This window comes from Gopherus flavomarginatus, chromosome 3 (assembly GCF_025201925.1).
Source record: "Gopherus flavomarginatus isolate rGopFla2 chromosome 3, rGopFla2.mat.asm, whole genome shotgun sequence".
Taxonomy (NCBI): Eukaryota; Metazoa; Chordata; order Testudines; family Testudinidae; genus Gopherus; species Gopherus flavomarginatus.
In genome coordinates this window covers 100,369,647-100,386,051 of record NC_066619.1, presented here as the reverse complement: position 1 = coordinate 100,386,051, position 16,405 = coordinate 100,369,647, and the positions used below count along the sequence as shown (strand labels likewise).

The 16,405-nt window shown below is 39.5% G+C and overlaps 1 protein-coding gene across 4 annotated transcripts in view; it reads right to left on the bottom strand.

The window, feature by feature from the left end:
* The window catches only part of PCSK5 (proprotein convertase subtilisin/kexin type 5), a 300,518-nt gene that overhangs the window by 121,657 nt on the left and 162,456 nt on the right, over positions 1–16,405 (bottom strand). For all 4 annotated transcript variants that reach the window (XM_050944093.1, XM_050944095.1, XM_050944094.1 and 1 more), the window contains one exon: positions 12,206–12,306. In XM_050944093.1, the coding sequence (XP_050800050.1) occupies positions 12,206–12,306 (101 nt within the window). The remainder of the gene's footprint in view (positions 1–12,205; positions 12,307–16,405) is intronic.

The window sequence follows — 16,405 nt, the reverse complement described above, 5'->3', positions numbered from 1 at the left end:
TGGCTGTCTAGCAGAAAGGGTACTAGGAGTGAAGCAGGGCTGGGGAAAGCCAGAGGAGCAGGGGAGCTCCTGGCTGGCAACTCCCCTGGCTGCAAGGCGCGGTTTATGGCCAGAAAGGGTACTGGGTGGTAGAGGAAGGCAGTAGGTCTGAACCCCCTTGCCTGTGATGAGTTACTAATACTGCAGTGTGCCCCAGGGAGAGGGGCTAGATGGTGACTGGCAGTAGCCCAGACTGGTGAGGTTAGTGGGTGGGGGTTCCCCTGGGTTGGGAGACCCAGAACCTGAGAGTGTAAAGGTACTGCCAGGGGGTGCAGCAACCCAGAGAAAGGGGCACTGGGGTCCAGGAGGGACATGGGGGCCCTGTGGTAGCAGATCACTGGCCAACAGAGGGCGCTTCAGAGGGCTGGTGAGCTAATTCCTACAGACAACCAGCAGGAGGTGACGCCGGGTGAGTCTGCGCCCGCTTACAGCCTGCTACATCCTAATATCAAAACCAAACTGAGACAACAATTTCTCAAACTGAAAACCTAAAGCTAAATGTCTGGTACCAGTAAACAGATGTGTGTAAGCTCAACCTCTCTCTCATAGTGCCTGCATGCCAGTTTGCTTACTGCAAGAGCCATTGAAGTATAACATTTTTCTTTTATTTATGTTGTCTCAAACAGAGACAAGCTTTTGGTGTATTATATCAAAGGCAGCAAAGAGATATAACAGCATTTCAGCTGATTTCTACAGCCTCTGATAGAACCTTTGCTGTATTATGAAGTGAACTATTGCCAAATTGAAATTTCCTCTCTAAAGTAGACACCTCATTGGAAACCAAATAGGACTGCAATTGTTCACCCCCAACTTTTGTGAGAAACTTTGACAAAAAATAAGAAATTGAAAAGGAATCAAACTAGCAGTTCATTTGGAGAAAAATTAGGGTTTTTTGGTTTTTTTTAACTAGGGAGTCATAGGAGCCAATTTTAAAGCATCTAAAACAATCACAGAAGCAGTCAAGTATTTGTAAAATATGTCAAAATTAGAACCTAAGTGAATAAACAGTTGTTCACTAGCCATGTAAGTCACAGATCCACATAGGCTGTCACTGATGTTAACTGACTTACCACTTAATGAATCTCAAAAGAGTTAATGGGTAAACATCTTGAAATGAAAAAATGTACTAAGAAGAGCAATAGTAACACTGCTATATAATGGGATCAATTTCAAAAACAGGACCATTTCCTTCCAAGAAAAAAAACAAAACTTGAATGTCTCATTTGAAATTGCCTGGGGATTATACATACCAGTCAATACTCAAAATCACACCAGAATGAGCAGAAATAAGAATAATTAAATAAAAATTGCATGACCAGCAGCCAATAAATAATGAATTTTAAGTCCCCAGCTCTCTAGCAATACTCCAAGGTCTGGCCCTCTTCTTTCAACCTTTTCAAAATGTTTATAAAGCAAGCAAAATGAGAAAATATGGAAATGGAACAACTGTACAATAATGGTGCACAAAAACAATATTAGTTTGGGTTTTTAACTGGATCCTTAACCAAGAATGAATAGCATTATCCAAATTGCTTAGAAATGAGCAGCTTTAATTTCAGGTCAAATTTTGATCCCTTTACTTACACTGAGTAGCACTTTACTCCACAAGTAGTCCTTTTGAAGACAATGTAGCTAATCCTGAAGCAGGTGCTATTCAACATGAGTAAGGTTAAGATTTTGTCATTTTAAGTAAAGTCACAAACATGCTGTGGGCAATAAACAAAAATTCATGGAAGACTGTGATCTGTCTGTGACTTTTCCTAAACAGGGCGGGAGGGACTAACAGCGGGAGTCCCACTGAGGGCTGACTGCTGGCCACCGCTTCTGTGCTGTGGGCTGACCCAGCCCTGGGCACTGAATGCAGTTTTGCCACTGCTTGTGGGTGGGCATTGACAGCTACTCCAACTCCGTCACTGCAGTGGGCTGAAGCTGAAGAAGTCACTTAGGTCTGTTAAAGTCACTGAATCCGTGACAGAATCATATCCTTAAACATGAGTACAGGGATCAAAATCTGGCCTGGTATGTAAAAATAAAGAACAAAAATAATGATTCAAAAGAAACTAAAATGCCATCAGTGAAAGAAAATTAGAGGAAAATTCAGTCGGTGTGAAGTTGTATGATACAACCAGGATCAAACAGAGAGGGATCAGAGTGCAAATTAAGTTTTCCTTCATAGCAAACTGATAAAGCAGTCAACATCAACAAGGATGATTATTGTTATAATGACCAGTGGTTTGATGCAGATCAAGCTATCTGAAATGTTTTGCTAAAATGTTAGAGGCATCTGTAAGTCTAGTTGAAGAAAACTGATCTCCATACAAGCAGAAGTAAAACATAATACCATAGGATTTACAAAAGAAGAAACATTGCCATGCAATCTGAAGGGGTCAATGGGCCATCTTTGCAAATCCTGGCTATGACGAGACGGGCTTTGATTGTTACTGCTATATCTCATCAAAACAAGTGGTATTTTCCGACACCGCATCCTTCCCTGGAATTCTGTTACACAGTATTTACTAGTAGATCACACATAAAGTTTAATCCATTTTAAAATACAATTCCTATTCCAACAACAGCATTTTCAGCATTCTGATGTCCACATGACTCTGCCCCATGAGGCCATTCAACAACTTTATAAACAAAGCAGAAAACACAGCTGCTTGGCCTAGCCACATAAGACAAATCCAGTTCCAATGATTCATCCAAAATCCATATTCATATTTACTGAATGATGAATGTCTCTTTATGACTGTGACGTTACACCCATTTATTATTTATGGAAATATACTTATGATATGGAAATAGCATAACTGAGATATGTTTTACCCAAGACGAGTCTTGTAAGGTATCATCAGAAAGGTTATAATTTACTGAATGCAATTATCCAATTTGTATGCATGAATCATTTCTATATCTAAAGTTAGGAATATTGACTGTGTAACAATTACAATTGTATGTGTCTTTGGGAGACACCCGCCAGACAACAGGCCATCAGATACTAATCTCTCTCCTTCCTGAGAGGCCTCCTAGGATGGAGCTGTGACACTACTAGGTCAGGTGGGCCTGTCACCTGGAACTAAACATCATCTTGGATTTCTAGTAATTTTCCACTAAAAGAAGCGGGAGGTCAAGACAGGGAAACAAAAGATTCTTGTCTTATGTAAATCTTATTTAAGGCTGGGGAGTAAGGCAAACAGGACTCTCCCTTCACTGCCTTCCCACCCAAGAAGAAAGACTGCTAAAAGTACCTAAAGAAACAAAGGAACTAAGCTGAGGGAAAGGCAAGGGCTGAGTTCAGACTGAGACAGAGGACACTAGTCTAAAGAGAAATAACTAGAACACTAAGCTACAGAAACTCTGCATCCAGCCTAAGTCAACATTTAGAGTGACATTTTGTACCCAGTTTCTTTAAGATCTTAAGCTTAGTATGCATGTTTTGTTTTTTCTGCTTTGTAATCTGCTTTGTTCTGTTTGCTATCCCTTACAATCATTTAAAATCTGCTGTTTATAGTTAATAAACTTGTTTTTGTTTATTATTAAACCCAGTTTATGCAATTTATAATGGAGTGGGGGCAAGAAGTTGTACATATCTTCCTTCACATTGAGGGATAGGGCAAATTTATGAGCTTATGTTGTATAGATTTCTGTACAACGCAAGACAATATTATTTTGGGTGTACTTTCCAGAGGGGAGCTGCACTTGAGTGCTAGGTGATTTCCTAGATAAGTCGTCTCATAGAGATCTGTTTGCAGTCTGTGTGATTCTACAGCTGGTGCGTCCCTACCTGTGTGTATGTGCTGCCAGAGGCCGGAGAACCTAATCTAGCAAAACAGGGAGAGGGAACGCAGGCTAGTGGGGCAGGCAGGCTCAGTGAAATCCCAGTACACTAGGTCACACTGTCGTTCATTGCAAAGAAAATGAACAAACTTTTAACTTCTAACTCTCACAGATCTTTCAAACAGTTTTACCCTTTTTGCCAGGATACTGATAGCGCTGGTATTGGAAGGCACTGTCCCCTAACTCTTCCTCACTATTGTCTCTTTTCCAGTGCATGTGCTGTAGCAGCAGGACACTACTTCCAGGCTTAGCAAAGCTGGTCCTTTCTTGTTGACACCCGCCATGTTGGGGTGAGACTACCAGCATTTTCCTGGGGAAGGGGAAGGAACTGAATTTAATTAGAAATGGGCAATAACAATGAAACACAGGCATGGGTAAAGCTCTATTTAACCGTGCCTAATTTGGGCAGATGCTTGATGCACTCTAACTGCTCTGGCAGGTACATGAGGAGTTTGTCATTGTTTTATGCTTAGGTAATGCTTATGCAGCTAGTCATATCTGGACCAGCCAACTGGGGGCGAGAAGTAAAGCTGTGTGATTATTTAAACTACGTATGTACCTTTTCCAAGGGTAACAGTTTCTGCCCCAGTATCTTGGCTAAATTCCAAACTGGATAATTAACTCCCTTCTGCCCCTACCTAAATATTTCTAAGAGTATATTTTGAAATATTATTAAATGAACATTTATGTATTCATTCTTGTTTTTAGCTTTATAAATTGGGCTCAATCACCTGCCTTAAGCTGCATGTGTATTATTAAAGATGGCACATTTTCTTTTAAAGGAAGAAAAAACAGTCATCCCAAAGTAAATGTGCAAAATAAATTATTTATTACTAATCATTCACATATATGTAATCGACAGACCACCACTTAGAAATGCAACGTACTTGTAGCCGAGTCGGTCCCAGGGTACTAGAGACACAAGATGGGTGAGGTAAAATCATTTAATGGACCAACTTCTGTTGGTGAGAGAGACAGGCTTTTGAGACATACAGAGCTCTTCTTCCCAAACCTGAAGAAAAGCTGTTTGTGGCTCAAAAGCTTGTTTCTCTCACCAAAATAAGTTGGTTCAATAAAAGATGTTACCTCACCCATCTTGTCTCTCACCACCTAGGATTTCTGCTTGATCATTAAATCCAGGGAGTACTATCTGGAGCACTCTATTTTATGGCAGCTGCTATGGTCACTCTCAGGCCACGTCCAGACTAGGTATTAAAATCGATTTTAGATACGCAACTTCAGCTACGGGAATAACGTAGCTGAAGTCGAATTTCTAAAATCGAGGTACTCACCTGTCTGGACGGCGCGGCATCGATGTCCGCGGCTCTCCGTGTCGATTCCGGAACTCCGTTCGGATTGATGGAGTTCCGGAATCGATGTAAGCGCGCTCGGGGATCGATACATCGCGTCCAGACTAGACGCGATATATCGATCCCCGAGCAATCAATTTTAACCCGCCGATGCCGCGGGTTAGTCTGGACGTGCGCTCAGAAAAACAGTTTGCCCTTTAGCTCTTTAAGGGCTTTATAGATCAAAAGCCAAGATCTTAAGTTCACCCGGAAGCAAATAGGGAGCAAGTTTTGTTGTGTATGTTCCTTACAGCCAACATCACCAGATGAACAATCAGCCACATTTTGCACAAGCTTCAGTAGTCCTAAATGTAGATCCACATAGACCACACTGCAATAGAACCACAAAAATATAGATACAGTGGCAAGATCCACAGCCAGGCAGAATATCACCATGCATAGATATAGATCAGTTCTGATGAAAATGAAATAAACAAAGGACCATTTTCATGTTGATGACACTGCTGCCTATATTTTGCTGTAGCCTCCAGTGGCTTCGCATACATGTAGAAAAGAAGGGGGACAAAAGAGAACCTTGCAGAGAGATCTCAAGGCTATGGCTTCACACTATTGTCTGTGTCTTCTCAGCAGGAAAGAATGAAACAGAACTACTCAAGAGATATATAGTCCACTCAGACAAGGAGCTACGGCACCAATGCCCCATTATCAATTCAGGCTTATTATACTCTTTAATTCAGCATCTGAGGTACCTTTGTGGAAGTCTTGCGTAACCCTCAATTAACAAACCTGCAGGCAGCTACTATCATTTTGATCTAGATCTGTCAGTGCTTAGAATTCAGTTCTATTTATGTTATCACATCCAAGAAACTACCTTAAAAATGCTAAGGTTGCAAAATCAAGCCTTCAAATATAGACTCTAAAGTACTCTAAAAACAAGGCCTTCTGCTGGGATCTGGTTCTTGTCTCCTCCGTAGTTCAGTTAGGCTGCTCCTCCTACAGGCTGCCAGAGCGCCAGTAGCAGGAGTACTCACAGAACAGAAGGGAAAATCTCCATGTTCTCTCACTGCTGATGCATGAGACACCAGAGGCCAGCAGCAGCAGCCAAGAGGAGCAACTGCAGGGAAAGTCCTTCTTAGTTCCTGCACCAGTGAGCTAAAGAATGCTTAGCAATGAGAAACCTACTGTGCACGTGTGAACTAAGATTTTTTTAAAGGTTTATAACTTGGCCAAATGAGGATGTGTTTTCATGGAAACAGCAAAAGACAAGGTGATACCTCACTCATCCACCAAATTTCAAGTCCGTCCTCAAAAGCATGGAGGTACTAGAGCGTTTCAACAAAACGGCTGTACACATTTTCTTAACATGGGCCAAACAACTTATTTTTACCTATAAGGTTTTAGGAATGATCCAACAATGTGATGCAGTTGTGAAAAGGGCTAATGTAATTCTGGGGTGTATTAACAGAAGAGTCATATGTAAGACACAGGAGGTAATTGTCCCTCTCGCATGGCACTGTTGAGAACTCAGGTGAAACACTATGGTCAATTCTGGGTGCCATACTGAGGGAGGATGTGGATAAACTGGAGAGAGTTTAGAGGAAAACTTGACTTAAGAGGAAAGGTTAAAAAACCTGGGCATGTTTAGTCTTGAGAAAAGAAGACTGAGAGGGGAACTCATAACAGTCTCAAAGATACTAAGGGCTGTAATAAAGAGGATGGTGATGAATTGCTCTCCATGTCCACTGAAAGTAGGACAAGAAGTAATGTGCTTAATCTGCAGCAAGGAAAATTTACATTAGGAAAAACTTTCTAACTATAAGGACAGTTAAGTTCCAGAATAGGCTTCCAAAGGAGGTTGTGGAATCCCCATCACTGGAGGTTTTTAAGAGCAGCTTGAATAAAGATCTGTCAGGGATGATCTAGGTTTACTTGGTCCTGCCTCAGTGCAGGGGGCTGAACTTGATGACCACTCAAGGTCCTTCTAGCCCTATAAGTCCATGATTTCAGATACATAACTTGTTAAAAATTCTATTTCTAAATCTCTTCTGAAAATACAATTCATAAGGTATAACCATAATCTATTTAAACCAAATGTTAATATTTCTGTTTTATGTAAAGTCTTCTTACATTTCCTTTTAATAACATGCTGCCAGTCAGGTAAGCAGAACAACTTTGAGTTAACTGAGTGTCATAGGATTAAACTGAAGACCTGTCATTCTCATCTCACATTGGAATCATATGTAAAATAATGACACTCCAAAAGCATTTCCACAGTTCAGTTTTCTTATCACCTTTGGCCTTTATTGTATTCATTGGTAATCAAGCTCCTAGTAGCTGGGATGAAAGCCTCTCTTAACACTGAAGGGATATGAGATAGATTCCTTGAACCAAAAACTTGTAAGCAACCAGACAGTTGTCTGTTTTACTGCATTACTGACAGAGGCTCTGTCAGGAAATGAATCAGTATGAGAAGTACTGCTGCTATTGGGTTAGTTTTCAGAAATCTGAGTCCCTTCCTTAACTGCACCAATTTGCAGACGAAGAAAACGAGAGAGATTTCAAATGTATATATGCTAGGGGGTAAGTGCTTGGATGCACAGACTTCCTCTCTTCTCAGTGATTTACATTCAGTTATGTTGTTTAAAAAAAATGGAGGATCTTTTTGATGTACTTTTATTGTCACTTTTCTGGGTGGATATCAGCATGTTACTATTCACCAAAGTTATTCGTTTGTTTCCAACAGTAATTTGTTTTATCCCTGACATTATATTAGCAAAGACAAAGGAAGTATATAACTCGTATGAAAGAAGGAAAGACAGGCAATGCAACAGGTATTTTGCAGCAGTTGAGAAAAAATAGCAGGTTAACTCTGCCTGATTTCATGGGCTTTTTCTTGGTAATGTAGCTATAGCTTCTCAAATTATGGATGGAAAAACATAGGCATTGCCTTGTTAATAGAGAAACATGCAGGTTTCACCTTGGAAGTATACATATTATTTTTTCTCAAGTTCACGTACCTCCTCTCAAGCAAAGTAAAAGACATTCTCTTTATTTAAATTTTCCCTAAGAACATGACACAATGCCTAAAGGAAAGAATCTGCTGTTTAAACAAACTCTCTCTCTCTCTTCACATTGATTCATGCAAATCCTGCATTCAAATTCTTCATCAGCCAAAAAGCAACTTTAACATTTTATATTTAGAGTTAAGATGCCATCAATGCTGAATTAGTAGAATATAACAATTTACCCTCTAACAGATGGTTTACTGTTAGGAAAATTTGGCATTGCATAATGAACATAAAAGAATGGAAAACAATTAAGCACCCAATTACAGAGCTGGAGCAGGACACTAACTCCACTGGGCCCTGATCATGTAAAAGAAAGCAATTGAAAAACAGGACATGAAAGCCCAAATACTATTGGGTCTTTATAGGCTGAGCCCTAGATGCAGAAATCCCTCATGGAGACTGGTTTTGTGCATGTGTGTATGCTAACTATTCCTTTGTTGTTTCAATGCAACAGACTCATATTTACACTTCTAAGTTATGCTCACATTTCACCAAATGAGCATTTGAAAAACCTGAATATTAGAAGCTAAATTAGGTTCCTTTGGTCACATGATGTGGATATGCTATTTGATACAAAAACACTGTATGGAAGTTGTCATTCACAAGAAAGTTTTGTAAATATCACAGACTATAATGCAGTATTGAATTTATCAGCTCTTCAAAAAAATCCCAGGCCAAAGATCAGCCGAGAATTCCCCTTATGGAGGGGAACTCTCCACTGGAGTAATGCTGGTCAAAATGCCAGAGCTGAGTCCTATACCAGCCGTCCCACCCATTTGTGCTGGGGGGAGGGGTGCCAAGGCAGGGAGATGGCAGACTGGGACAGGTCAGGAGGAGGGCAAGGTGGAACACAGAGCTCCAATACTTCAAATCTCCACTGGTTCAAGGTCTCTTAGGATCCTTACACTAGTGGTATGAGTTAGAGCAGCCTCTTGGGTGCTCTAAAAAATGTCAAGGTAAAGCTGATGCTTAATTAGGGAGTAGTATGCCTCCCAGGCAGTGAACATAGCTTGGCTGCTGTAGAGAATTGCGCACCTAGGATCTAAACATTTCCAGAGCTTCAATACACATGGTAGATCCACATTTTTCCTACTAGGCAGTGCCTTATCATTGAACAACACACATTCTTTCAAACATATTCAAAAAGGGCTCTGATTAGTGGGCAGTTCATGGTGTGAAGAACATAATTAACCTTGAAAACTCCTTTCCCACTAATCTTTTGAAAAATCTAATATAAATATGATGGTTGTTAGCACAGGCATTAATATGAAATTTAAGGCTAAATCTGCAACCCCCAACCTCCATTTGCCGGCACCAATAAAATCTTTGTGTTACACGACACTATCATGTATTCTCTGTATGCCACATACTGTATTTTACAAAATAAAAGTATTTTAGAAATGGTTAAGAGAGTTTTAAATAGTGTTATTAGTAATGTTTTTCCTATCAGATCACCTATAAAGGTAGATGCTTTAGTGTCATCTAACCCAACAGGAATCAGAGGCAGAGGAAAATTATAACAAATACCTCTTAATATTTGGAAACATCTTACAAATATTTTAAATAGCTGATCCATACAAAATAATGTCAAGATATTAAAGTTGAATATATTATGATCTTCTTGAGCTATTAAAAAAGCTGTATCCCTCTATAAAGGGGCATTCCTGGCTTTTAATGGTGTAAAGTTCCTATTTCTAGCTCTCATAAAAAAAGGATTAGATAATAAATATGCCACTGTTGCAGGACTGAATGTCTTGGGTCTCAAGCCAGGCTAATTCTGGGAGGGAAATTTTAATTTTGGGGGAAAACAGGAAACATTTCTCTTGCCAGCTGTTTGTTTGTTTTCTTTTAATGCCAGTAGCGTGAAGCCTATCTGAGGTTCGGTTATGCATACTTCCACTGGAGAAATATTAGTGGGCATAATGCAGGTGAGGTGGTAAAAATGCATGTTAAGCATATTGTATTAAGTAGCTCTGCATTTTAGCATATTAATAGCAATACAAATTATTTTATATCTATATAGCTACAGACACACTTAGCCCATATCCATTTCTGGAAAGGAGGTGATGAATTCTTTATCTACCAAAACTCCCAGGGAATTTAGGAATGCAAAATATAACTATCTCACTGGGAATTTGGCCAATATTCAGGGATTACCACGGAATATTTAAAAATTAGTCAGTTTCTTGGTTTTTTCATCTTATCTACGGTACAGCAGCAGCACATTGTTCCATCACCACACCTGAGATAGTAGTACAATATTTTGCTTATGTCTGTAGTGTCAGCCACAATGGCAGCTATTTATCTGGAAGAAGAGTATTACCTACTGAATTACCATCAGCATCCAGTACCTTGGCTGATCAGACTGGTAGGGCTGCAGATATTATGTGTCTGCTACTATAATTTGAAAATTCCAGTTATAACAATGATGTGTTTGAAAATATATATAAAATACCATGAAAAGAGATACAATTAGAATTATAGGCAACAGCAATTCATTAAAAAGTAATTATGAAAACCTCCAGCAGTATACCATTTTGGTGCATACAGATGTAATTTTATCTGTGTCTGTGGGCTGTTTAAAAACTAATGAAAGTATTTTACAACTGAGATTAAAAAGTGATTGAAAGAATGGCTTTTGAAATAAAAGTATTACATTAACTTTTCAAAGCCATTTTTGTCACTAACTATTGCATTGAGAAAACCCAATTATAATGACACAAGTTCTGCTCTGCTTAAGATTGTATCAGCTTTTCAATTACAATCTCTTATTTTCATGGCTATGTAACTCAGAAGTAAAAGCGTGTTTTGGATTGAATTTTAGGTCAGGGATTCTACACTAAAAGCTACATTTTTACAAAATGGCAACCCAAAATCTGTTTGCAATTACAAATTATATACTACGAAAGTATAATACAATTTGAATTGATTATGATACACATTCCCTCTCCTTCCTCTCGCCTTCGTACCTGGTCCTTTTGAGGTTCTGAGTGCCCCTAGCTTTTATCAATCTCAGTGGGAGCTGAATTGTGTCATTTGAAGCTCATAGGATCAATCTTTTAACTTTAAAAATCTGATTTTAAACAAGATCTTGCAGATCATTAATCTATATACATTGCGCACACCAGACCAGTTCATACTGACAAAATACACAAAAATGAAAAAGTTTTGAAATATGAATTTACATGATAAACTCTCAATGGATTTTTCTGATCAAGAATGCCTGTTAAAATATATATTCTGGTTACAACGTGCAAAATTCTGCAGTTGAGGAAAACTCTTATAAAAGCTAATGGGAATTTTGCTATAGTAAGGGTTAAATGATTTGGTCCATTGCCATATAATCTATATTTTAAAAACCAGTGCATAGATATATACATGATAGAAATCTTGGATTTATTGTTTCATCACACATGATACTGGTGAGAATTTTTATTTTTTATACAATGCTAACATCTGCTCATGCTGGCAAACTGTCCTCAGTTCCACTATCCCTAGGAACCGAGGTAGTGAAAGGGACTTGGGTCCATGCACAATGCCACATACAATGGCCTAAATACTAGACTCAAGCTCGAGCTGCATTGTGATGGTCCCCCAAGCCATTCAATGGGAGCTGCATGTGGTCATCACCTTTGCAAAGTATATCACAGCTTTAGGCACCCAAGTTAGAACATTTTTTCCCTTGTCTCTATCTGTTTCAGTTTTCCCACGTGTAAAAAAATTGAGTGGTGTGTGTGTGTGTGTGTGTGTGTGTGTGTGTGTGTGTGTGTGTGTGTGTGTGTGTGAGAGGGAGATAATATTTCCTTCACTCACAGGTTTATTGTGAATTTTCACAAGTTAATGTTTCTATAGCATGTTGAAGTCGCTGGATGAAAGATGTCATGTTAACAAAATATATGCATTTATTTATGCATTATTATTATTTTCACCAAAGTATAGACCAAATCTTACTTTGCTTCTAGTGCCAATGCAATGATTCCTGCAGCCATAGGTGCAGAGGCTGAGGTTCCAGTATGACTGTCTGTACAACGCTGCCTCAGATCGGTGGTGATCTGGAAGAAATTGAACGTGTGAAATTTAGAACACAACTGCAGAAATCAGAACAGGTTTCTATTGCCTACGTGAGTCAAATGCAGGTAAACAGAATTTTCTTCTTTAATAGGGATAAAAAAGGCTTTTGAATACATTGATTTGAAACTTTCCTATTCTACTCACAGGTTGAAGGTATTTGTGAGCTTGGAGAAATGTTCACTCTATTCTATAGTACTGAACAGGTATGTTAGTCTCAGTTTGTCATGGCAAAATCACCTAAAGATTTGGACATCAGAAAAACACACATACCAAAAATGGGTTAAAAGTCCGCCCTCATATTACTTCACATTTATACAGCACTTTTTATCCAAGAACCACAAAATGCTTTACAAACATTAATGTAATTAAATCTCTCAGTGCTCTTGTGATTCAGGTAAGTATCATTATCCCAGTTTTACAGATGAGAAAACAGGTGTGAAGGGATTAACTAATTTGCCTGAAGTCACATAGGGAACGTATGGCAGAGCTAGGAACAGAATACATATCTGCTGACTCCAACTGCTGTGTTTTAACCACAACACCATGCTTTCTCCTTTAAGCAATAATTCATCTGAAAATAACTCCTAGTTGTTACTTAACATCCCACATTGGAACCCATAGGGAGTATCATCAAACAACTTAAATGTATGGAGAGGCCACCCTGAAAGAAAGCTTTCCAGAACCTCCTCTTCTGGACTTCAAACAACTTCCCAACCTCACCAAGCTCATCATCAAAAGCAAGCTCTCCACAGACCAGGACACACCGACTCAAGGCGGCACCAGACCCTGTCACAACACATGCAAAATCTGTAGACATATCTCCAGTGCTACAATGATCATCTTCCCCTACACACCTGTCACGACACATGCCTATCACAACATGTGATGTACCTCATCCGGTGCACTAAATGCCCCAATAACAACTACATGGGTGGAATCAGACAATCACTACACTCTCCAATGAACTCACACAGAAACACGATAAAACACAAAAACACCATATCACTCATGTGTGAACACTTTTCACAAAGCGATCACTCCGTATCTGACCTATCAGTTCTCATCCTCAAAGGAAACCAGCACAGCTCTTTCAAAAGATGAGCCTGGGAGCTTAAATTCATAGTTTTGCTAGACATAATCATGCTCTTAATAAAAACACTGTTTTTAGGAGTTATTACAACAATCACTAACCCCTACAGGGGTGTTAATGGGCCACTTCACCTTGAATGGTCCCTTAGAATATGTGGTAAACTCTCTGTTCAACCTTGCACAGTAACTCCTCACTTAAAGTTGTCCCAGTTAACATTGTTTTGTTGTTACATTGCTGATCAATTAGGGAACATGCTCGTTTAAAGTTGTGTAATGCTCCCTTCTAACGCCATTTGGCAGCCGCCTACTTTGTCTACTGCTTGCAGGAAGAGCAGCCCTTGCAGCTAGCTGGTCGGGGCTTGGAACCAGGGTGGACTGGCAGCCCCCCACCAGCTCCTACTATCAGCTCCCTGCTCCCCTAAGTTCCTTGTGCAGCAGCTGCCCAGCAGGCTCGCAATTGCAGCTGTCCCTCCCTCCCACTGCTATGTGCTACTCCTGCCCTCTGCCTTGGAGCTGCTCCCCGAGACTCCTGCTTGCTGTGCGGGAGGAGGGAAGGAAGAGAGCGGCTAATATCAGGGTGTTGTCCCCTCCCCTTAGTCCAGCACCCTGCTTACCCCATCTTCCATAGAGCAGGGGGGACACACCAGGTCTCAGGATGGAATGAGCTTGCAGCAGCTTCGATCTCAGCAAGCTGATCTAATTAACAAGGCAGTGTACTTAAATGGGAAATGTGCATATCTCCCTCCATTTCTGCTCCTTGTAGAGTGAGAGAGTTAACCCTTGAGGGCTCAGCCAATTGCTAGTTCATCATTTAGCAGTAAGGGAAATATCCCACCTTCTGACTACTCCACCTCAACCAAGCTTCACAATCATCATCACTGTGTACCAGTATTGTTTGTTTAAAACTTATACTGTGTATGTGTCTATACATATATAATATAGTCTTTTGTCTGGTGAAAAAAATTTCCCTAGAACCTAACCCCCTCATTTACATTAATTTTTATGGGGAAATTGGATTAGCTTAACATTGTTTCACTTAGTCACATTTTTCAGGAACATAACTACAATTTTAAGTGAGGAGTTACTGTATTTAGCTGTGACACTCAGAATACCTTTCTCAGACCTGGGGAAGAGCTCTGTATAGCTTGAAAGCTTCTCTCTCTAACCAACAGAAGCTGGTCCAATAAATGATATTACCTCGCCCACTGTGTCTCTGAATATCCTGGCAGGTTCGAAGAAACTGCCTCAGTCATGTTGAAGAAGTTTTTATCTGTCAGATCAATCAACTTCATAAGTTGTTTACAGTCTTATATTGTAATATATTGCTTACAGAAAACTCATTTTAAAATGTGGCCTACGTAGATACAGCTCCAAAAGCTATAATGGGCATTTCCAGTTAAATAGACAAAACACAATTGCATTTAACAAAATAATCTTGCATTTAACATTAGAACACAAGTATCTCAGAAAGAAGTGTGATTATAGGAAGATAAATGTATTTCTACAAAGTTTGAAATCACAGGTAAACATGTATTCAAACTAGTTAGCACAGTTCAGGAGATTAGCACAGTGCTACAAACATGCTTCTAGGTCACTAATTCAAATCTAGCTCATGTCATTAGAAACAGAAAGTTTTTATTATCTACAATTCTTCAAGAGGATATGTGCAATGAGTTGGTGGTGTCACAGTAGCTCCTTGTGAACAAGGGCCTATATCACAAAAAACACTAGATAGGTTAAAACCTGGACTGGCTTTCCTAACACCTTAGGTGTCTTTAGGTTAAGTCATTAATGGGGAAGCATGTGGGTAGTGGAGAGAAGCTTGCAGTTTTGCTGCAGGTAGTGCACCTCTTCCCTGACTATACAAATTTCTTGGTCTCCCAGGCTCGCCACTCAGCAACTTTCACTAGCATTATATTTTACATATAAGACCACTAGAAAAGACTAGGAGAAAAGCATGGAAATAAACACAAATAACGCTTACAAAAGAATACAAAGATACCTGGCTAGCTTTAACCTAGTAGCCAGCTGAATTATGCATTGTCAAAAAGTCACATATCACATGAGCAGATGAGAAAGCATTTATTAAAAGTGGATGGTAGTTTGGTGTTACTAATGTGTATGTGTATATATGTGTGTGTGTGTGTGTAGATATATATATATTTGTTCAGAAGAGCAGAAGTTAACACAGAGTCAATGAGGTGACATGGTGTAGGCATCAGGTGAACTCACTCAGAGATAATGCTGAAAGATGGGGAAAAAATTGACTAAGGCATTTAGAAAATCATGTTTCTAAACTACTTGAGTTGCCAACCAGTTTACCTCTCAACTTCCAAACTCTCAAAAGTCTGGAAAGAACCATTTTGGTCTATTTTTGAATTCTTAATAAATCATTTTATTCTGTCCATGACCTGTAAAAATCTTTAAATAAAATTTTCAGACTCTCTCTCATTTAACAATTGTTCATCAATTTAGTCAATGGATATTTAGAGTATCAATGAAGCACTAAGTGTGTGTACTAGTTTATATTGTAAAAGGGGTGCCGAAAACAATCCTGTATTTCCACACCCTGGTGTAAATTGATTTTGTACTGCAACTAATTTCTAACACAATGACATGCTTTCCTTTATATTCTTCAGAAGGGGGTAGGCAAAGGGAAACTTAAAGGGCCAAATTTACAGCAAGAGGGTTCCGGAAGCCCTGTGTCTACTGTGCAAATGCAAATCAGGTAGAGCATTTGCAGGTGAAATCTAAATGGCCAAGGCATACACAACTACGTACAGAAATAAAGTTCTGTGGGCTTCTTCAGGCACCTTTTCCTGAAAATTCGGCCCCAAAAGAGTGGAAAAAATAAAGTGGAATGAATAGTACATGCTCACTCTCTCACACACAGTGGCCAGCAGAACTACTGCACCCTGCGAAAGAGCAGTGCAGCCACTGAACTCTTCCTGCACTCCAAGAAGCACTGGGTTTGCTTGCAGCACAGTGATA